This window comes from Diceros bicornis, chromosome 35 (assembly GCF_020826845.1).
Source record: "Diceros bicornis minor isolate mBicDic1 chromosome 35, mDicBic1.mat.cur, whole genome shotgun sequence".
Classification (NCBI taxonomy): domain Eukaryota; kingdom Metazoa; phylum Chordata; class Mammalia; order Perissodactyla; family Rhinocerotidae; genus Diceros; species Diceros bicornis.
This window is the reverse complement of record NC_080774.1, coordinates 14,607,852-14,630,339: the sequence shown is the minus strand read 5'-3', so window position 1 is coordinate 14,630,339 and position 22,488 is coordinate 14,607,852. Positions and strand designations below refer to the sequence as shown.

Sequence of the window (22,488 nt, the reverse complement as noted above, 5' to 3'; positions counted from 1 at the left end):
CTGAGCCTCAGTTTCCTCATCTGCAAAATGGGGCTGATCACAAACTTCGGTAAATCTAAGACGCCATCCGTTGGAATATGCTCCGTTTATATTATGTATTACAGAGAAAGAAATGCAGTGCCCATGAAACTGACCTGTCGATGAATGCAAGATGCGTTCTGATTTCAGAGATGTTCAAACATTTGCATCTTAGAATCAATGAAACACAGCGAGAATACCCAGCTCGTGGGGCTCTTGTGCTTAAGCTGGTGCCTGGAACATAGAAAGTCCTCGGTACATTAGCTGGTATTGTTACCATTTTACAGATGAGGAAACTGAGGTCAAAGTCACTTCCTGAGGTTACCCAACAAATAGTAAATGATAGAGTAGGGATGTGGGCTTACTTGGCTGCGTGTCTCTTTAATGGCCCGAAAATCATGTCCAATAACTGGGCACCCACACTGTGGGGGAGAAGATGAGAGAAAGATCAGGAACAGGCTGACATCATGGCTGTGTGTCTGTGAGCAGGTCCTTAGACCCTCTGGGTTTCCGTATCCTCACCTGTGAGTTGGGACTGATAATGTGGGCCTTGGGGGGTTGCTGGGGAGATTCGTGGAGGTGACTTAGGTCCCACGCACGTGCTTGGTAAACCTTCATCCTCTCCTCCCCTCGCTTCCCTCCCACTGCCCACCCTGCAAGCAGCTTTTAGGGCACAGTGTTAGCCACAGAAATTCCAAGCTCAGAGCAGTTGCCATGGACACTTGGACTGACTAGCCTCGGAGCCGCAGCCACCCTGGACAGCTGCCTAATGCCTGCCCCTGCTTAGAGCTCAGCCCTCGCCCTGCGCTGCTGTCTGCCCCTGATAGACACCTGGGCAGGCACAGGCCGGCCCGGAGCCCCTAATTCCTCCGCAGACGCTGCCTGTTAGGACTGCGTGAAGAGTTTAGAAATGGATACCTGGGGGTCAGTGTTGGTTTAGATTTTCTTTTAAATTTCAACACCGTGTATTAATTGTTCATCTTTTCCTTGCTGGTTTTTTTTTTAAAGAAAACCTTTTTTTTGGAAGAATAACATACCTACCAAAGTGTCCAGATCCTAAGAGCACAGCCTGATGAATTCCCACTAAACGTATACCTATGTAACCAACACCCAAATCAAAACATAGACCATCATGTGCCCCCAGCTCCTCTCAAGACCTTTCCAGCCTCCCCACCCCCCCAAGTGTCAACACTGTGCTGACTTCTAGCACATGGATCAGTTTTGTCTGCCTTTACACTTCACAGAAATGGAATCATTCACTGTGTCTTGTGTGTCTGGTTTCTTTTGCTCAACGTTATGTTTATCAACTTCATCCATGTTCTTTGTAGTTAGCAATAGTTTATTATTATAGAGTACAGTGTGAATATATTTTGTTATATGGATATATCACATTTATCCATTTTTCTGTTGATGAATACTTGGGTTGTTTTTAGTTTGGGGCTATTATGAATGGGTTGCTATTAACATTCTAGAACATTCTAGTACATTCTAGTAAACGTCTGGGTGACCAGGAGTATGCATGCCCGCTGGGTACATACTTAGGGGAGGAATTGCTAGTCGTGGGTTATTTGTATATTTGTATGTTTAGTAGATGTGCCAAGCTATGGTTATACCCATTTATATCCCAGTCAGTGTTAGTTTGTCCGGTGGCTCCAGAGGCCATAGAGTAGTGAGGGAAGCAAAGACTTCAGCAGCTGCTGCTGGAAAGGAGGACGTAAGCAGGGAAAGAAGATGGCAGGCATGGACATTTGAAACCTGCGTCTTGTGTGCGGTTACCCTGAGCAGAAGACTTGGAGTCGGGGAGCCTGTAGCGATTGTTTGCTCTGCCGTCTGCAGTGGGGATGGTATTTCCTAGGCTCTGGCCTGTGATGAGCGTAGGTGGCTGTTCAAGAACGGAGTATCCAGGGGAGGGAAGCCACCCACGGTCTCCGCCATCCCGAATATTTAAATGTCAATATGGTTTAATTGGCTGCACAGGCCACCCCACCCCCACCTCGCCTCCAGCAACCACAGCAAACACACTGCCTGGGACAGCGAGGCCTGGACAGCCTTGAGTCATCGTGGCTGCCACCCGCCAACTTATGGGCGACCTTGGACAGGTGAATCAGACTGCCTGTGAGTCAGCTGCCCTGGGAATCTCACCTTCAGGAGGTGAAGGAATGAATCTTAGTCAAAGATCATGGGCAGTTACAGGTAGCATTTTGGGTGAGTGGGTGGATGGATGGATAATAGCAGTGATCTGTGTATAAATGTATGATTTATATATATTTGCACAAGTGTGTGTATGTTTACCATTTTATTGATCATTTACTACCTCTCATAATAGCCAGCATTTCGTGAGTTCTTACTCTGTGTTAGCCATGGAGAGATGCCTGCACCTTTACACACCTGATTTCATGGGATTCTCCTAACAACCCTGGAAAGCAGGAACTGTTGGCCTCATTTTACAGACAATGAAACTATGGCTCAGAGAGGTTAACTTGCCTGCCCAGGGTCACACAGCCACTAACTGACAAACCAGGATTCTACCCCACAGAGTCTGACTGTAGGCCTCTGTTCTCCTAACCATTGTGCACACTTCCCACTGGTGCCAGGCATGGTACCGAGCTCCTTCTCTCATTCAGTCCTCATACTAACTCTACAAGGTCGATATTGTTAGTTCCATCTGGTCGATGAAGAAACCAAGGCCCAGAGAGGTTAAGTAACCCACCCAAAGACACATAGTAAGTAAGGAACAGAGCTGGGTTTCAAACTGAGAGCCCTCTGATACCAGAGTTCTAGCTTCAACCACAGGATCTCAACCAAGTCTACCCCCCAACAAGGGCTCCATAAACACTACAGGGATGAATAAAAGGCCTAGAGTATTTTAGCAATAAAGTCATAGATTAAAAGAAAAATTCAAGCCATTATTTTGATGTAGATGGAAAATGAACTTTCCTAATGTCATTCCTTCTTCTTGAGCCAACACTGGATACTATGATCCAGACGTGGTGCTAGGGGCTGGGAATGCTATGGTGAACTTAGAATTCATTCATTCATTCACTCACTAATTCATTCACTCGTTCATTCGGTGACTGTTTGTTGAGCGCCTGCTCTGTGTGCGCCAAGAATTGGGCTTACTTCAGATGCAAAGGACAGATGGGCATGCAGGCAACTAAATGAGGAGGTGTTACTGTCACTGCATAATGTCCTTCTTTATCTTGTCATTCATCTTAAGCCACTGGTCCTCGAAATGAACTCAATGAGGCTGCAACTAGTTTGAAATCCCTCTATCTAGACAGGTGTCTGGTTTTGGGGGAGTATTATTGGTGTTTACACACCCCTGGCTAAAGGCTTGAATGCATCATTTGCTGATGGTACTTAGTACACATCAGCCACTGCTCTGCTGGTCTTTCATCCCTGTCCCCACACGCCAGCAGCTCCTGGCGAGTGGGAGCAGCTGGCAGGAGTGGCGGGCAGAGTGCTGACTGAGTGGTGTCTGAGGAGCCCTGGAGTTGTTAGTTTATGCACAGCTTTCCATCTGTGAGACCCTGGAATAGAGGGAACGTGACAGACCTGCCTCTGGACGAGGTTAGATTCTGTGGGTATCTTGGGAGGCTGCGGGATGTGGATGAAGATGCTGAAGATGTTGATGAAGACCCCAAAGCACTCACTCCCGGACCTGCATCCCAGAACCAGATCTGAGGTCCAGCCGCAGGCTTATTATCTCATAGGCGCAATAGTGGCATGTCCACGTGTCCACTCTATTATGTGCCCTCTTCTTAACAACCGCCGCCAATTTATCGTGCCTTTTTGCTTTTCAGCCTCTGCAAGGGACGGACGCTCTATTCTGTAGTGAGGGATGCCAAGATCGTCTTGGATGTCAACAAAACAAGGCAGATTGCCCAAGAGATTGTGAAGGTACCGTGGGGTGTGGGACCTCCTCCCTGAACCTCAGAAAGACCCAGCTCCCGCCTGAGACTCATAGTCTGTCTTCAGACCAACAGTCTGGGCTTAAGAGAAATCAGACTTGACCTGAAAAATACCAGGCTGTGTGTATGTAAGAATTTTGCCAAAATACAACCATTGAAGATGGTCTCCTAAGGTTTGGTTTCCATCTGGTGCCTCATCATCATGATAATTGGATGCATACAGGGACCAGGGGGAAGTTCTCATTGTTAGAATCCCTTACCCCTTGAATCCCCATGCATGCAAGCCATCTCTCTCCACAGCTGCTGGGGAAACATCAAATTGTTGGGTGGTGGTTGGGATTAAAACAAACAAGAACATCCTGCGTTTTCTGGCGGGTGCCTCATTAGTCAGTTGTACTTGGGCTTTTATTTCCCATTGCAAGTGTCAGGACTGAGCTACAAGAAGAAATAAAAATGTGACTGCTCATAAAGGCAAAAAAAAATCTAGACATTCACCCTGAAGCCAGACCTCCAATAGACTCTTCTCCACATTCTTGATTATCGGGTTGTGATACGTCTCTGGAAGAACACAGTGCGTTCTACGGTGGCATGGTTTAGGTAGATATAAGGAACAATCTCCTGCACAGGAGTTACTTTTCAAAGAGGAAGAGTGGGGGAAGATGGTTGATGGAATTCCTTTCTCTGGGGACCTCTTGTCAGGTTCGTCCCTTCCATTTCCCCCCTAGAGACGTCTTCCATTGTTTCTTCTTCAGGAAACAGAAGAGCTGGATGGAGATAGTTTTGCAGTAGTCTGAGGGTGGTGGCAGATTTGTGTCTTGGGGACCCCGCTTGTTCCCACTTGCCAAGCTTTCTCCCATCCCACCTGCAAGCCTTGGGGCCTGGGCCCCAGCTCTGCAACTGTTCAGTGGGGTCTCATTGGAAAGGGAAAGAGTGGGAACCGTGAACCCAAGCCAGGACGGCAGCGAGCACTCAAGTTTTCTCTGGCAACTCCCTGTTTCCTTGCTTTTTGCAGGTGTCGGGGGAAGAGGGAGAATCTCCCTCTGCCCTTTTCCTTAAGGTTCTTATGGCTGGCCAAATAATTAACAAGACAGGTTAGCAGGAGAAAATAATACCAAGTTTAATAACATGTATACATGGGAGAAAGCAGGGACACTGCGTTTCTCAACACAATAGCAGAAATTCTCATCTTAAATACCATGTTCAGCCAACGACAAAGGAGGATGTTGGGGGTAGGGGGAGTCAGTTACAGGAGATTACCACTAAAGCATAGTAAACAAGAGTAAGGTTATTATGCAGATTTAAGGCCTCACTTTTCACATTGATAAGTTTTTAGGAATGAGATCATCCCCCCTCTTCCCAAATACAGAGAGGGAGATACCTTTACAAATGGAGATTTCCCTTGTAAATGATTGTCTGGCAACTCCTCGCAGGGCCATCTAGAGAATGTGGCCAGAGAGACAGAACTTCTAATAAGATGGGCTTGTTGGTGCCTTTCCTATTGTAACATTTATCCTACATTATCTTTACAGCCATCATGAAGATCTGTTCCAGGAAGGAGCCCCCATGTCAAATTCTTTAGGCAGTTAGTGGGGGAGGTCAAATGTCCCTCAGAGAAAACAATCAAGGTAAAGAGAGAGATTTCAGGGTGGCCAAATCTTGATCTCCCACAGTCCCGCCTTTGAAACTAAAAGTTTCACAGTCCTTTTGAAACTTAAAGAAGTTTCATAGTCCAGAAGCTGAGTTGGTAGGCTGTTTCATCTCACTGAACACATTTCTTAGTCCTGATAATAGATCAGTTCAATTAAGTTCATTTTAGAAGGTGGTGATGCAGATGGGCTCTCAAGGTTACACCTATATTATGGAAGCAAGCAATCAAGTATTTAATAGAAGCATTTCTATGTAAACAAAAGAAAAACAAGGTTAATGGTCGGAGCAAATTGGAAATGAGTTTGAGTTAAGAGGACAGCCAGTTGAGAAGATTTTTAGATGTCAGCATCAAAGTATCTTTTGCAGTTTAAAATGTCTCTGATGATGTCATAGGGTAATCTCTTAAGTTTATATCGTCTATCAGCTTCAGTTTGTAAGGCTTCAGGAAAAAGGGCAGGTTGAGTTTTTAGTGATTCCAAATGAAAATGATGGAAAAAAATGAAAAACATTAGTTTGGAGATCTGTAGCCAGATATTTTAGGAGACTAGAAGAAATCAGGATCCAGTCCAGTCAACAGATATAAAACAAAAACCTCAAAAGACAATTAACAAAACTAAGATCTAATATCTGCAAATGTATAGTATAGTTTTTACTGAAATATAGTTTTTCTTTCTAAAATCACCCTCATTTTTATTAAGATAGCAAAATTAAAACTAGTTTGCAAAATAAGTCTAGTTCCAATAGAGTTGGCCCAATTATTTACATAAGTACAGCAAGAATAGCAATTGATCACATAGGCTCTTTTAAATCTGCTTTGCTGGAACTTTTTATAAGGAATCTCAGATTGAACTTTAAAGGCCTCTCGAGGCCAGGAAAGCCAAGCCAAGGATTTTGTCATCAGACTTCGCCTGCAATACCTACAGATTTGGGTGAATTCCTCTCTTCCGAGGTTCCCCCAAAATATTTCAAGGTTCCTTGTACCTGCCAGATAAGTGTTGCTTATCCTGCTAAGTGTTGCTTGGAACATAAGGTACCAGGCCAATATTTCCACGTGGCTTTAGTCCATAAAGTCCAATCTTCATTCCTCAAAAGCTGTATGGTTATATCGCAAATATGATGTTCCAGTCACAGCCTTGGTAATATAACCAGTGTTTCCAATTGTGTCCTGTTATAAGGAGAACAGATTCTTATTGAACTTATGCAAGTAACTATATTGCCGTGAAAACAACAATACTCACTTACTAAGAGTTTTCAAATTTGAGGGATCAGATAGAGAGAAAAAGATAAATATTTTAATTTTACTTACAAAAGTATCATTTACCAAATTGTTATGTCATAGCTAGCTCAGGAGAAAAGAGAAAAAGTTTTCTTTAACTCTGAAAAAACAAAACATTAAAAATTCAGCAATACTTCAAATGAAAAATCATAAAAATTATAATCATCCTTATCAGTTCATTTAGTCCTGTGTAATCCATACTTGATCCCAATCTTTTTGTTAGCAGCTTCATGAAGTTATCAGTCTCTCCATCAGATTTCTGTAATTTATTACCAAGTTCAGTTTTATGATCAGAAAGTTTGTCAGAAACCTGTGTTCTAGTGTAAATGTCAGAGTCTTTTCCGTGAATTTTTTTCTGAAGTTGAAACATTTTGCAAAAGCATTAGAGCAAAGAAATGTCTGTAAACAAGACCTCAAAATGGCAATTGACAAAGAAATTTGGTTAATTTTGTGACATACAACACTTTAAAATAATAATAACCAGAATTATGACTGATAACCAGGACAGATCAGAATTTCAGTAATGTTATACAATTTTAAAACACCTATGTCAATAACATTTGCCCACATAATAGCACTTAAGCAGACTTATCATCACTTGTCTGACAATGCTTTTTATGTAATTTAACATACTGAATAAGCCTAATAAGTTTAGTGTCTTTCTCCTTATAGGAAGAGAGCAAATTTTTTTTGAGAAGTTTCAGGGCCCTTTGAAAATTCTCAAAGAAAAACAGTAAAAAAAAGACTTTATTTAAGATATGAATTTTGGGGAGCTTGTCAAAAATATAAAAAGTCAAAGCAAACAGAGCATTAACAGTCCAAAAAGCCTTAATAGAGAGACCTCAGTCTTTTGAACACAGGAAATTATTTTAACAGTTTTTTTTTTTCTGTCTTTTAGGTAGACTTACGCAAAGGTAAAGAAAAATCTTTTATAACCTCTTTATCAAGTTTAAGCAAATTATCCTTTTAAGAGACAGAAGACCAAATTTTAATTTTGCACCAGCTTACTTCTGTTATTAAAACTCATTTACTTAATTAAATTCATTTCAATCTTAGCCAACTTGACCATGAAAAAACTCCTTTTCCAGAATTCCTCTTCCACAAACCTGTAACTTTCTTTTTACATTTAGAATTTGTCCCATGTCTTTTTTTTCCCTCCTAGTACTTGAGGACAAATTTATCTTTCTTAATCAACTACACAAAACATTTCCATTTTTTGTACCTTTATACATCTTACTTTCCTTGTACACAGACATATTTTTTCTTAATTTTTAGTAGCTTCAATCACATATACTAATTAGAAATTTTAACCTTTAGAAACCTTAATTTGTAAGTAAAAACTAAGTAAACAATTATAAACTTTTTTTTACATTAGTATCTTGTGGCTTGGAAAATTTATAAACACTTCATAACTTCTGGAAATAGGTTACTTTATAGTACAATCTTTTAATAAAACACATGTTTATCAATAGACCCAAAATACCTTTTAGTTTTCCTGTAATGAAAAGCCAAAAGTAGACAAATGTACATTTAGTAATCAGTGTCTAATATCTTATGTTATTTGGAAATGATCTAGATACTCAATTGAATTTTTATCATAAAATTTAGCAAAACTCTAAAGTTTTAAGTCATCAAAAAGAGTTTGGAAGCTGTAACCACCATATCACATAATTATTGTTTAAAGTTCACCCAACATTCATCTTTTTCACAACTATTTAGTTACTTATTTTTAATAATTATTTAGATTGCCTACAAGACTTCATAAGACATCAGATAAAATTAGGCATCATTTAAATTACTATTTTTGTTAACCAGTTCTGTAGTAGAAATAACATCAGTTTTTTTCCACAAAATTTCATGTAAATTTTATCACCTCTTATACCTTTAAACATAGTTATCATTAAGATTTTTATCAATAAGTCTTGGTCTTCTAATTTTGGACAAGGGAAGCATTCCCAGTCAGACATTTTAAAACATACTCAGGCAAAGTTTATGTAACCTCTTTATATAAAATTAGCTCAAACATTCCAACCTTTATAATCTTATCAACACTTACACTTTTACATGTTCTCAATTCAATTGTAACCTGAGTCAAGGTCTTAAGACTAGTCAAATTTTTCCCTTCCTTTTTCTGGCCTTTTCTTAGGTACCAAATAAATAATTATGTGAGAGCTCTCAAAACATTTTTTTTCCCCCAATTTAGAAGTTTTTCCAATTCAAAGGATCCGTCGTCTGGCCATTGATGAGTAGGATCTTCATTTGTATATTTATTCCAATAGTGACTCGATCCAATAAGCCTTTTTAAGGAAAGACCCGGAAGTAACTTTCCACGCTTAGAATAAATCTTTACCATGGACACAAGAGGCATCCCTGGTGAGGGCGCAGATGATGTAGCCCCCATGATCCACAGAATTCACTCCCAAAGATATTCAGAGAAAGTAAAGACCTTCGTTGCACAGGCGATAAGGATGGTGTCTCCGGTCTCCCACAATAGTGTGGAATGCCTCCAGTCACAGACCTGCTAATCTGTGACACCGGGCAGGCGATACTGGAATGGGATTTTTCCAGCACTAACAAGCAACGAAGGTTAAGACGACAAAAGCACTTATGGACTGGGCCCTTTATGACAAACTCCCCTGAGAGCTTGGCACAGCCTGACAAAGAGACAGTTCGGAACCCCAGTCTACTCGACTGGCCACCAAGGTGCACCCCAGTAAATGCACCTTCCGTATGGTAGAGACCAAGGAGAATATTCTCACTGGTCACAAAGCCAAGTTCTCGGGACACAGAACAAGACAGAGACTACTCTGGGAGGAAAAGGGATCAAGATCAAAACCAAGAGTACTCTACCAAATTTAAACCAAGAGTCACTAAAAGCACAAGAAACTAGTTTCCCAAATATTTTCTCCTGCCAATCTAAATTTAGAAAGAGAAAAAAATTCTCACCACTTCCTTCCATCGGACTCCGCAGATAGAGATTCCGGGAGCCTGACGTGGTAAGAAGTCTTACCTTTTGCCGGCTTTCGTCAGGCGTTCCCGTATCTCATCATCTGCAAAAGTCCAGGGAGAAGGCAGGTCTTCCAGCCAGAGAAGGCAACTTGCCAGCCAGTGTGGATCCTGCCAACTACGCCAAAACTGTCAGAGGAAGAAGGAGAATCTCCCTCTGCCCTTTTCCTTAAGGTTCTTATGGCTGGCCAAATAATCAACAAGACAGGTTAGCAGGAGAAAATAATACCAAGTTTAATAACGTATACATGGGAGAAAGCAGGGACACTGCGTTTCTCAACATAATAGCAGAAATTCTCATCTTAAATACCATGTTCAGCCAACAACAAAGGAGGATGTTGGGGGTAGGGGGAGTCAGTTACAGGAGATTACCACTAAAGCACAGTAAACAAGAGTAAGGTTATTATGCAGATTTCAGGCCTCACTTTTCACATTGATAAGTTTCTAGGAATGAGGTCATCCCCCCTCTTCCCAAATACAGAGAGGGAGATACCTTTACAAATGGAGATTTCCCTTGTAAATGATTGTCTGGCAGCTCCTCGCAGGGCCATCTAGAGAATGTGGCCAGAGAGACAGAACTTCTAATAAGATGGGCTTGTTGGTGCCTTTCCTATCGTAACATTTATCCTACATTATCTTTACAGCCATCATGAAGATCTGTTCCAGGAAGGAGCCCCCATGTCAAATTCTTTAGGCAGTTAGTGGGGGAGGTCAAATGTCCCTCAGAGAAAACAATCAAGGTAAAAAGATAGATTTCAGGGTGGCCAAATCTTGATCTCCCACACAGGGCATGGGCTACCTCCACGCCAAGGGAATCCTTCACAAGGACCTCAAGTCGAAGAACGTCTTCTATGACAACGGCAAAGTGGTGATCACAGACTTTGGGCTCTTCAGCATTTCCGGGGTGCTGCAGGCTGGCAGGTGAGAAGTGGTGGAAGGACCTGGAGGGGTCTTGATAGATGACAGTCAAGGGGTGAGAAGTCACCCAAATGGCTTTAGTGACCTGGACTCCGTGTTGTGCTTGAGGTCACTTAGCTGAGTGGCTAGGCTGCTATGTTGACCATGCAATGCTGATGCCCAGGTCATTGCAAGACAAAGGGGCTTGTCTGGCAAATGGTGCCTTTGAACAGACACAGAGCATCCCCAAATCCTGCAAAGCCCTTCCCCTTGAATTTCACTGGAGGACTCTTCCCTTACCCCAAGTACATGCCTAGAAGTTGGGATCACCCAAGATCACCTTGCTCAAAGTTTTATTATGAATTTATTAATTTTAGTACAGCAAAAGTGTAGTTAAGAGCAAGAGATTTAAAGTCAGACCCACCCGGGGGTCCCACTTGGCTCTGTCACTTATTAACTGTGACTTTACTCAAGTCGTGGAACTTCTTCGAACTTAAGTTTCCTCGTCTACAAGACAAATGATGGGTATGACGATGCCCAAGGATGGTAGGGTCCTTGTGAGGATAAAATAAAATAACACACTTCAAACATCCAGCCCAATGCCTGGAGCACAGGAAACGCTGGAAATGGTAGCTGCTGCTGAGTTGTTGTAATTAGTATTAATTTGCATATACCTCCCCAGTATCACCCGAGAGAATCATTAACCATCATTAAGTAATTAACTCTCAGCCGCCACTCACCCTAGAGCAAGTCGCCTTGACTTCACCACGTGAAAAACAGCTTGATCCCAAATAAACAAGCCATAATTCAGAAAGTCTACCCTTTGTGACTTTTAATTTGGAATGTGTATGTCGAGCGTGTGCGCAGGCATGCACACACACACGCACACACTCAAACTTTAAACCCTGCATGTTTCTTCTAATCACGCCTCTTATAGTGAACAGTGTGTCTCTCTAGAAAGGCAACGCCACGGTTTCTCTCATTTGACTTCGGTTTCAGCTGCTTTGGAGAACCACTGGTCTCTTTAAGGTACACCCCAGGGTCCCCCCAAAGTGAATTTTGTTCACGCTCTATAATACCTTGAATCTAAGTCAGACCATCCAAAATTTGGTGAAACTTGACCTAGCTGTTTCTGTAAGAGGCAGTAACAAGCAAGCTGATGTATCTTTTTCAGATTTTACTCCATCCAAAAAGATTCAGTCTCCGAAACTGTCTACAGTACCTAAGATGAGAAAATAGGAGGCAGTAAATAAAGAACTAGATCAATGGGTGGATAGATAGATGGAGAGAGCCCCTCAAGTCAGAACCCAGGAAGCAGGACGGCTGGATGGTGCAGGATTCTCTCTTGCCTCCATCTCCCAGCAGCATTGATGTTCAGGTTTGCTCTAGGGGAACCGCTCAGTCCCGTTTCCACCGCCCCAGGCTGAGGGCAGAGTAGGCTCTTGGTTGGTGACATCACTGTCTGTGTCAAGGCAAAAAGAGGCCCAGCGAGTGTTTTCTTTAACCTGGTGCAAGGCTCTTTAAAAAAATCAGATTTCAGAGGCCAGCCCGGTGGTATAGTGGTTGGGTTCGCAGGCTCCGCTTGGAGGCCTGGGATTTGTGCGTTCAGATCCCGGACACGAACTACACACCGCTTATCAAGCCATGCTGTGGCAGCATCCCACATACAAAATAGAGGAATACGGGCACAGATGTTAGCTCAGGGACGATCTTCCTCAGCAAAAAAAAAATACATATATCAGATTTCTCCCTCCTGGTGGCATGTCCATACCCTCTCTTTCTCCTTGCAGGGGACTGTCCCCCAAGTGGAGGAAAGGGGGACAGCACCTCTCATTTTCTTCCTTCTGATTCATGGTTTTCTGAAGCCACAGGGAGAGGAAGAGAAAAAGGAAATGGAATGACGTGGGCATCCTTTCCTTCAGCTCATTCGTGGAGGCCCAGTGTCCACCAGGAAGGGAGTTCAAGTCAAGGGCAAGGTGGCTTCTGGCCTTGTTGCTCAGACAGCACCCCAGCCCCACCCCTGCCCCAGCGTGGTTGTCAACACAAACCCAGCTGGTGTCATGAGAGGTCAGGGAGCCCTCAGCGACAGCTCCCAACCAGAAATCCACATTTCTCCGTTACCACGAGTAGCCGTCAGTGGCTTCCTGTGCTTTGATGTACAGGGCTTAGTTTAGAGCTTTGCTCCCCAATGGTGCTATTTCTCTAGGAATTAGTAAAGAATGGTGGTTAGGAGGCTAGTCTCTGGAGTTTTAAAGACTTGTGATCCGACAGATCTTAGCTCTGTCACTTATTACTTCTGTGGCTTTGGGCAGGTCACTTATACGTATTGAGGCTCTCTCCTCATCTCTAGAACAGGAGTGATATCCATCTGATTGCAGGTTTATGAGGATTAAGTGTGATGAACAACCTGGCATACAGTAGGCACGCAGCAGGAGTTACTTGCCTTCCTGCCCTCCCCTCAGATAAAGCTTGGGGTGTTGGCAGTGCTGGGTACCCAGGACGGGGAGATCTGCCAGGCTGGGGCAGGGTGGGGGTTGCCCAGTGAAGTGAGCATGTCCCGAATGTCCAGACAGATCCCAGGGCTTCCCTGAGCCCATCCTCAGCATTGCCAGCAGACAGCTGTTCTGCCATCGTTAAGAAAAGGTGTCCTTTGAGATGCCAGCACTATCATGCCAGCTCCCGCAGGCTGTTATTAATCATAATAATAACTATAATGAGGATGATTTGGGTTAGTCACTGATGGCCCTATCGCCATGGGAACGGGGCACCCCAGGGTGTCTGTGCCAGGTCTGATTCCTGGGCCCTTCCCAGGCCTGTGCCCACGCCTGCCCCAGGGTGATGGTTGTGGAGTAGCCACCACTCCTCCTCCGGGCCCTGCCCTGCAATTCCAAACCCCCACTGACCCCGCCAGTCAGGAGGAGGTGGCAGGGGCGGCAGAAAAAGATGGGAGCTGGCAGCCTTGCCCTTTAGGCAGGAACATCCCACCCCACCCCCACTGCACCTGGCCTGGGCACGCCAGGAGAATGTTGGCTGGCCAGGCCACAACCCCCCTTTCTTGGATGACATTCTTACTTTGGGCTCTAGTCTCAACTCCATTTCTGAGTCCTCAGGATAAAAAAATATCCATACATAATAATTCTGTCCACCAGTAGTGTGGCCCTGGCAGCTGACACAGCCCTGCACCATGCACCGTCTTCTTTCATCTTTGTCCCAGCCCATTTTGCAGATGGGAAAATGGAGACCCAGGTCTGCTCAAGATCACACAGCTAGTAAGCAACAGATGAGTCCTTAAACCCCTGCAGGTGTCCCTGATTCTAGAAGCAAGAACTCTTTGGACCCTGCCAACTCAAGGGCTTGCTAATGGATTTGAGTTCCTGCTTTCTGGGAGAGGATGTGTTCTATCAGGTCTGCTGTGCAGAGCACAGGAGCAAGCCGTGTTACTAATGCTGACACACTGAAATTTGGACCATTTCCTTATTTTATGTGTAAATTAGAACAGTGACTCTCAGTCAGGGCTGTCTTGCCCCCCAGGGACATTTCTGATGTCTGGATATATTTTTAGGTGTCACAACAGGGGAGGAGGTGCTACTGGCATCTAATGGGTAGGGGCCAGGGATGCTGCTAATCACCCTACACTGCACAGGACACCCCCACCACAAAGAATGGTCCAGACCAAAAGCCAGAGCTCCAAACTCCTGGGGCATCTCTCGTCAGGTTCTCTGCTCCCCGCGAGTATGATCTGAGAGATGGCTTCAGGGTGGATGTGAACAAACATTTTTCATCTTAATTTTAATGTGTACTAAAGTGCTCGTTTCCATTTATGGTCATGTTTAAAATATACATATTAGTGAAAAAATCCATTTGTAGTAAATGACAGTCTGAACAGCACTGTCCAATATGGTAGCCACTAGCCACATGTGGCTATCTCACTGTAACTTGAATCAAAATTAAATAAAATTAAAAATATTCTTCAGTTGCACTAGCTGGATTTCAAGTGCTCAATACCAACAGTGGCTAGTGGCTGCCATATTGGACAGCACAGATAGAACATTTCCATCATCATGGAAAGTTCTATTGGATAACACTGCTCTAGAAGGCGTTCAGATAGGGCAGGAATCCTGATTATAGGACATGAACGAGTGCAGTTAAGGGAGCAGAGCATCACACCTTGTGTAGCTCAGAAGCCTGCCCTGGAAGGATTGTACCAGCCAGCCAGCCCCAGGTCCCCAGCGGGTCCCACATGCTGAAGCTCTGGTCCCTCAGCATCTCGCTCTTGGTAGTTCAAGAGAGCCATCCCCATCTCCCACTCCTTCCCACTCTCCCTGTGTTGACTGGCCATTTTCTGGGAGGCTTGAATCCATGGAAACCTCCTAGGAGGTCGGCTCAGATTTCAGACCCAAATGGAAAGCTCTGTACTAGCTGAAGACTTACAGCATGAAGAAGAGAGCCAGCATCCTTCCTCTTCTAGGGATGTATCCTAAGGAATAATCATAGATGTGGGTGAAGGGGTATATTCACAGTACCTACCCTGAAGATGTTCATCACAACATTGTTTATAGTGGTGAAAGGGGGAAATGCCTGAGGCCCATCAACAAAGGGTTGGTTATATACACTTTAATAGTTACAAAGAATGGCATGATGTGTGCCAATTACACTGGTGTTCCTTAGGTTTCTAGAACACCCCAAACAGGGCCTGCCTTGGGCCTTTGTCCTAACTTTCCCTTCTGCCTAGAATACAGTCATGCGCCGCTTAACAACAGGGATACATTCTGAGAAATGCATCATTAGGTGATTTTGTCATTGACCATCGTTGACCAAAACATGGATATGCAGTGCATGGCTGTATTTTTCTCCTTGTTCATATGGCTGGATCCCTTATGTCACATAGATCTTAGCTCACATTTTACCTAAAGTAAACTCCTCTTATCTTTGACATGTTCCCCTATTTAAATTTTTTATAACACATCACTATCGTATGTTTCCTATTTATTTAATTCGTCATCACCTTCTCCCGCCAAAGCTCTGGCTCCAGAAGGGCAGGAACCATGTAGGTCCTGTTCACTGCTGTATTCCCCGTGCTGAGAACAGAGCCGAGGCATCGTAGGTGCACCATAAATACAGTCAATCCTCGTAGTTCGCAGATTCCATATTTGCGAATTCGCCTACTCACTAAAATTTCTTTGAAACCTCCAGATTAATACTCATGGCACATTTGCAGTCACTCATGGGCATGTACAGGTGGTGAAAATTTGAGCCGCCTGATGTGCATGTTCCCCGCTGAGGTCGAACGAGAGGATGCTCTGCTTTCTTGTTTCATCTCTCCCACAGAGATGACCGGGGATGGAGACTGGAGGAGGCGGGTCAGTGCAGGAGGCTGGGCTCTGCGGCCAGTTGGATGGGGTTTACAACTCTGCCACATGGTAATGGGGCAGCCTCAGGCAGTCACTTAATGCTTCTGAGCCTCATTTTCTTTTGTGTAAAATAAAGGAAATAGAATAGGCTAGGATGAGTTGTTTTTAGGATTTAAGATTATAATCTGTGTGAGATGTCTGCATGTGAGTGTATACATATTTCCTCTAGGAGCAATGATTCAATATTTGCTAATTCAGTGTCTGCAGAGAATTTATAGAACAAAACTACCATGAATAACAAGAATCAGCTGTATTTGTGGAGTGACAATGGGGAAGAGGGGGCCTCAGAGGTGAAGGGATCCAAAGATGGTATGAGTGTTGAGTGTCCCTCTCCAGACCAGCCTTCCCTGCACCTCCCACTGGGTCTTGGCTTCAAGTTCAAAGTCAGGCAGTGCCCAATGGGGGGATGCAAGAAAGTCAGCAGAGATGGTCTGGGGACTTGGGGTCGATGCTGGGGGACGGATCCTGGGCTTGAAAGGGAGCTCACTCTGTGCTTTGCTTCTCCAGACGTGAGGACAAGCTGCGCATCCAGAATGGCTGGCTGTGCCACCTGGCGCCTGAGATCATTCGCCAGCTGTCTCCTGACACGGAGGAGGACAAGCTCCCCTTCTCCAAGCACTCGGACGTCTTTGCGCTGGGGTAGGTGGCCCACCCTGGCCTTGGAGAGCCCCAGCCCAGGCAGAAGGGCACTTCCCAAGCATTTCTTCAGTGCTTTTGGAAGGGGCAGGGCACCTTTTGTCTGCGGGGGCAAGGATGGCTGGATTTCTGGGGGAGGTTGGGGGGATCTGAGTGGGGTATAGCAGAAAGTGTGCCCTTGGCAAACCTTCATGCCTGGTTTCTAACTGGTTATGTGACCATGGTCAGTTACCTGACTCATTCACTCATTCATTCATGCAATAGCTAGTTACTGGATGCCTACTATTAACAAATTATGAAAAAACCTTAATGGCTTAAAACATGTATTATCTCAAGTTTCTGTGGCCAGGAATTTGGGAGTGGCCTAGCTGAGTCGTTCTGAGCTGGCTCAGGGTCACTCATGAGGTTGCAATCAAGATGTCAGCCAGGGCTGTGGTCTCATCTGAAGGCCTGACGGGCTGAGGATCCACTTCCAAGGTGGCCCACTCCCATGTCCTCACCACATGGGCCTTTCCATAGGTTGCTTGGGTGACCTCACAATACAGCAGCTAGAAGCCACGTTGCCTTTATGACTGAGTCCCAGAAATTATATATCATCACTTCCACCGTATTCTGTTTGCTAGAAGCAAGTCACTAAATCAAGGGGAGGGGAATTAAACTCTACTTTTTGCAGGAAGGAGTATCAAAGAATTTAGGGACATATTTTAAAACCACCAATGGTCCCTATTCTGTCTTGTCTAGTGGAAGACAGACAAGGAAACAGTCACATTTTAGCAAAGTATGATAAATGCTGTGCTGAGGATAAACACAAGACTGTGGGAATAAAGGAGGGACTAAATCCAGCTTGGGAGATCAGAGACAGCTTCCTGGAGGAGGGGACTCCTGAGCCTAGGTTAAAGGTTGAATATAAGTAGGCCAGATGAGGGTGAGGTGAAGTGTCCAGAGAGAAGGAACACGTGAAAAGGCACAAAGGTTAAAGAGAACAAATTGCCCACAATGGAGGAGCATATAGGGAGTGGGGGGAGGAAAGAGAGCTGAGGGATGGAGAATCAGGAAAGAGTAAGGCTGAGGGTGGTGAGAAGAGAGTCTAGAGAGGAAAGCAGGCATCCTGCAGGGACTTAGAGGCTGAGTTAAAGAGTTTTCCCTTCCTCTTCACAATACTAGGGAGCCATTGATGGCTATTAAGCTGGGGAGTGACATAATCATATTCTGAGTTTTAGAACAATCACTCTACTGTGTCAGGAGTGGAAAGGACAAAATTGAGGCTGGGTGACCAATCCAGGGGGAGATGCTGGCATTTTCCACTGAATCTGTGCAGTGGGTGTGAAAGCTGGAGTGGACATAAGAAGCATTTAGGGGTGGCAGTGATGGGACTCATGATGTATTGAATGTGGGTGGCACCCAGATGTCTACCTTAAATAACCGGGGGGAGAGTGGTGTTATTGACCAAGGTAGAGACCCTGGAGGTGAGGCAGGGCTGGATTACGCCAGGAAGGCAAAGAGAACAGATTTGGACACAGAATTGGAGCTACCTTAGAGATGACCAATGGAACCAACCAGAAGGCAGCTGTATCTACACAGGAGTTTAGGATTGTCAGCAAAGAGAGGGTAACGACAGCCATGGGAGAGAATGAGAGGTCTTTGAAGTGTAGAGGTAGGAGAGGGTCCAGGACGTAGCCCCAAGATGCGGGACAGAGTGCTCTGAGAAGGTGTAGCTAGGAAGGCATCTGTGCTCCAGCCCTCAAATGGCCATGCTAAGCCTCACCTTCCCTCGTGCATGGGGTGGTTGCAAGGGGCAGAGGAAACGCTGGGGAAGCTGTTTGGGAAAGTTGCAGGCTGCAGATGTGTGTGCAATTAGCGCCACTGAGAGAGGTTAGAGAGACCGTCTTATGGAAAAGTACCCCCACTGCGTCCTCTCGGGTGTTTGCTGGCACATCAGAATTCTCAACGTCTGTCCCTTGGACCCCTTTAGAGGCTGTCATTTGCTCTAATTAGTTTATGCCCAAATCTTTATCTAGTTAGATATTGTTATCTGAAACCAAATCGCAATCATTAAGTTGGTATATTTTAGTATAAATTTAGCAAAAGAAAAAATGTAATTAACAAAAGGTACCAAAGTAAGTAATTGGTTTTCCACTGGAGTTTTCATCTTTAGCAATTTTTTTTTCTTAAAGTGAGTTTCTCTTGTAAATTGGGTTTGAAAGGAAGTTTTAATGAGGCGTTTATTCCTGACACTGTTGAATTCCGAGGGACCTGGTGATCTGGTTTCCTGCCAATTAGGTGCATCTTGTTGCCTGGGAACATCATGCTCAGGCATGACTGAGAACGGAAACGGACTTTTAAAAGTGTATTGAGCACCGTGTTAAGCTTTTTATGGTGCTGTCTCCTGGAATCTTCACAAGTGCCCTGCAAAGCAGGTACTGTTATTGTGCCCAATGGACAGGTGACAAAACTGAGGCTCCCAGTGGCTCAGTGACTTGCCTTATGGTAATTAGCGGTGGAGCAGCCCGTCAAACTGGGACTCCAGAGTTGGAGCTTTAAACCTCGGAGACTCAAGGGGACGGAGAGTCATTTCACCACGCAAAGCCCTACTTCCATCAACCTTAAATCAAAGATAATAAAACCCACTGAGGTGTTCTAAGGATTCTGTGAGAAACACCTGTAAGGTACCTGGCACAGGGCACACTCTTGATAGGCTCCCTTCCCCCTTTCACATGAGTAGTGTCTGCCATCTCTCTGTGCCTCCTTCACCAGGCCCCAACCGTCAATGCCACCGTGCTCTTCCAAACTGCTCACTGCCCCAATGACAGAGGACTCAAATAGGATGGAGTGTAGGTTTCCCAGGATAGCACAATGGCCTATGGTGCCATTCTGTAGTCAGATCAACTGGCTTCAACTCTGGCTGCACCTGTTATTTGCTATATGACTCTGGGTAGGATATAGGACCTTCCTGAGCCTCAGTTTCTTCCTTTGTAAAATGGGGATAATAACAGTGTCTCCTGTTTTAAAATGTAGGTTTTATTATTATTCAGGTGCGATGAGGCCCACAGATCAGGAAATGATTTCCATTGAAAAGATAGTTTGTTACTCATAGTGCCCAAAAGGAGGGGGTGTGTCGTGCCTCGCAGGGCCAGATGGGGAGTCACCAGGGTTGGTCAGGAGGCAGAGGGAGCAGGAGGAGAATGTGCGCAAGAGCCTTTATTGTGGTTTCCTCGGGAAGGAACGGGTGAGGCAGGGTAAGCGGGCTTAGGATGGGCTAGTGTGATGAATGTCGGTGGTCTCTGAGGTGTGGAGGCTGTCCTGAGTAGGGCAGGGGAATACTGGCCCTGAGAGTGAGCCTGATAGAGCAGGTGGGGAGGGCATTTGGACTGGTTAGTTTGCGTATGAAAGGCACACTCCCAGGAGAATCCTTACTGTCTCAGGAATTCGCTGGCCCTGGGAGGGGCAGTCACTCCAGGCTCAGCAAGGCCCCAGATGTCAGAGCATCAGAATAAAAAGGCATGCGTAATACACGTCCCCATAATCGTAATCAATGCAAAGGGCTTAGAGTAGCGTCTAGCACAGAGTAAAACCTCAATGTGTTGTTGTTTATTCTGATAATAGAGAACATCCTTGTAAATTAATTTTTGTCTGTATCCCTAATTATTCCCCTACAATGGTTTCCTAGAAGTACAAATATAGGGTCAGAGATCCTAGCTACATTGTATTAAACTATTCAGGTTCTAGGCTTTGATTCATTTAAATTCAGGCACCAGAGAAGTGGTCCTGGGAAAAGCATGATTTCTAAGACATCGAGAAGCTTTCAGTGCATCCCAAGTAGCAGAACACCAGCCCCAGGGGGAAGAAACTGGGGAGCGGGGTGGTTAGCCAGCCGGCTGGCTGGGTGGGTGTATGTTGGTGAGGGGATACGAGGGACATGTCACACCAGCACCCCCTTAACATCTGCCAACAGCACAATCTGGTATGAACTCCACGCCAGGGAGTGGCCTTTCAAGACCCAACCAGCAGAGGCAATAATCTGGCAAATGGGCACAGGCATGAAACCCAACCTCAGCCAGATCGGCATGGGGAAAGAGATCTCGGTAAGTCCTGGGAGAGTGCCGGGTCTGGGGACAAGGGGAGAGGCAGATGCAGTTCTAGGCCTTCTTTTTCCTGTGTGTTAAGGTTACAAATGCTTTCCCAGAGGATGATGGAAAAGCACACCCACAGCCTTATCAGATACTGATTTGGGGCTTAACAAGCAAAACCTCTAAACTATGCCTGCAATTCAGGTTCCTACCATCAGGGGCGCTGTAACACTTGGCCAAGGTTTTCCTAGCAATGGATTGCTGAGTCAAACAGAATCAGCAAATCCATGTTTTTCTGTTATTTTTTTATAGATATTCATTAAAATATCACTCATACTAATGATTCTAATTTTATTTGCATCTACATAAAAATTTTAAGGCATTATCCAACTCAGAACAAGATATACAGAAACAGAAAAGCCTGAGTATAAATTAATAATCATTCTCTAAGACACAGCAGGAAGAGTCCTCTCTTGTGATCAGAAGACAGATGAGTCAGGGAAGGGGTAATTATCTGGTATGTTTTTAAGGATTACTTGCCTCTAGGTTTCCTTTCTCAGGTGAGGAGATTGCTAAAAGTAACTTTCCTCTCTTTGACTTTGAAAAGCTTTTTATAGTATTGGGATATGGAGAGAGACTTCAGGATTCCCTTTCCTCCCTCCCTTTTGAGAAAAATGCCAAGAAACTCCTGGGAGAGCATTTGATCTCAGTGTATCCCAGACCTTCTAGAATAGGGCCTATCTAGTTTTGCTGAGAAAATGAATGAATAGAAGGATGGATGGATGGATCATAGATGAAGGATAAATGCATGAATTGAGATGGCTAGGTGCATGATGGATGGATGGATGGGTGGATGGATGGATGACGGAGGAATGTGGAAATGGGGCAAATGAGCAGACAAATGGACGGATCCAATGAGGTGCTGAGGAGTAATCAAGAAGTCACCATTTATGTTAATTCACTACACGTTGGTTTCTTTTAGGACATTCTTCTCTTCTGCTGGGCCTTTGAACAAGAAGAAAGACCCACCTTCACCAAGCTCATGGACATGCTGGAGAAACTGCCCAAGCGGAACCGCCGCCTGTCTCATCCCGGACATTTCTGGAAGTCTGCAGAGTAGGTGTTCTTCCTTAGCATCTCTCTCCACTGCCCTGTCACCTTTTTGCTTCCCTCCCCCACTCCTCTGCCAACCCTCTCCTTTCCATGCACCTACCTCCCTCCCCCAGCCACCAGCTTCTTCACCAGGTTTCTGTCCAGGGAGTGTGCTCTGGGGTCTGGAGTCGGCCATATAGGGCCTTGGTCCCTCTGGCTACCATGGCTGCCTCATTGCCTATCTCTTCCTGATGAAAGTTGATGCCCCAGTGAGACCGGGCATCATGTGGCGAGGTAATGTTCTGAACCCACCAAGCCCCACATGTCAGCTATTCAATGTACCCCTCCACGAGGCCTCGCTTTAAGGAAATCTCCCCCCAGGCCAGCAACCTGTCCTCATCATGGAATGAGAATACAGTGGCAAATAAAATAAATGACCTCATAGGGCTTACCTTCTAGAGAGGGGACAATAAGCAGGCAAACGTGTTTTAAAAGGATCATCATTTTGGACGGCGTTAAGTGTTGAA

At 44.8% G+C, this 22,488-nt stretch overlaps 1 protein-coding gene across 1 annotated transcript in view; it reads left to right on the top strand.

Moving 5' to 3' along the window:
* The window catches only part of KSR2 (kinase suppressor of ras 2), a 395,852-nt gene extending 373,863 nt beyond the window's left edge, over positions 1-21,989 (top strand). The window contains exons 16-20 of the mRNA XM_058531516.1: positions 3,822-3,918; positions 10,646-10,779; positions 16,674-16,805; positions 20,755-20,884; positions 21,852-21,989. Of these exons, the coding sequence (XP_058387499.1) occupies positions 3,822-3,918; positions 10,646-10,779; positions 16,674-16,805; positions 20,755-20,884; positions 21,852-21,989 (631 nt within the window). The remainder of the gene's footprint in view (positions 1-3,821; positions 3,919-10,645; positions 10,780-16,673; positions 16,806-20,754; positions 20,885-21,851) is intronic.
* The last annotated feature ends 499 nt before the right edge of the window (positions 21,990-22,488 follow it).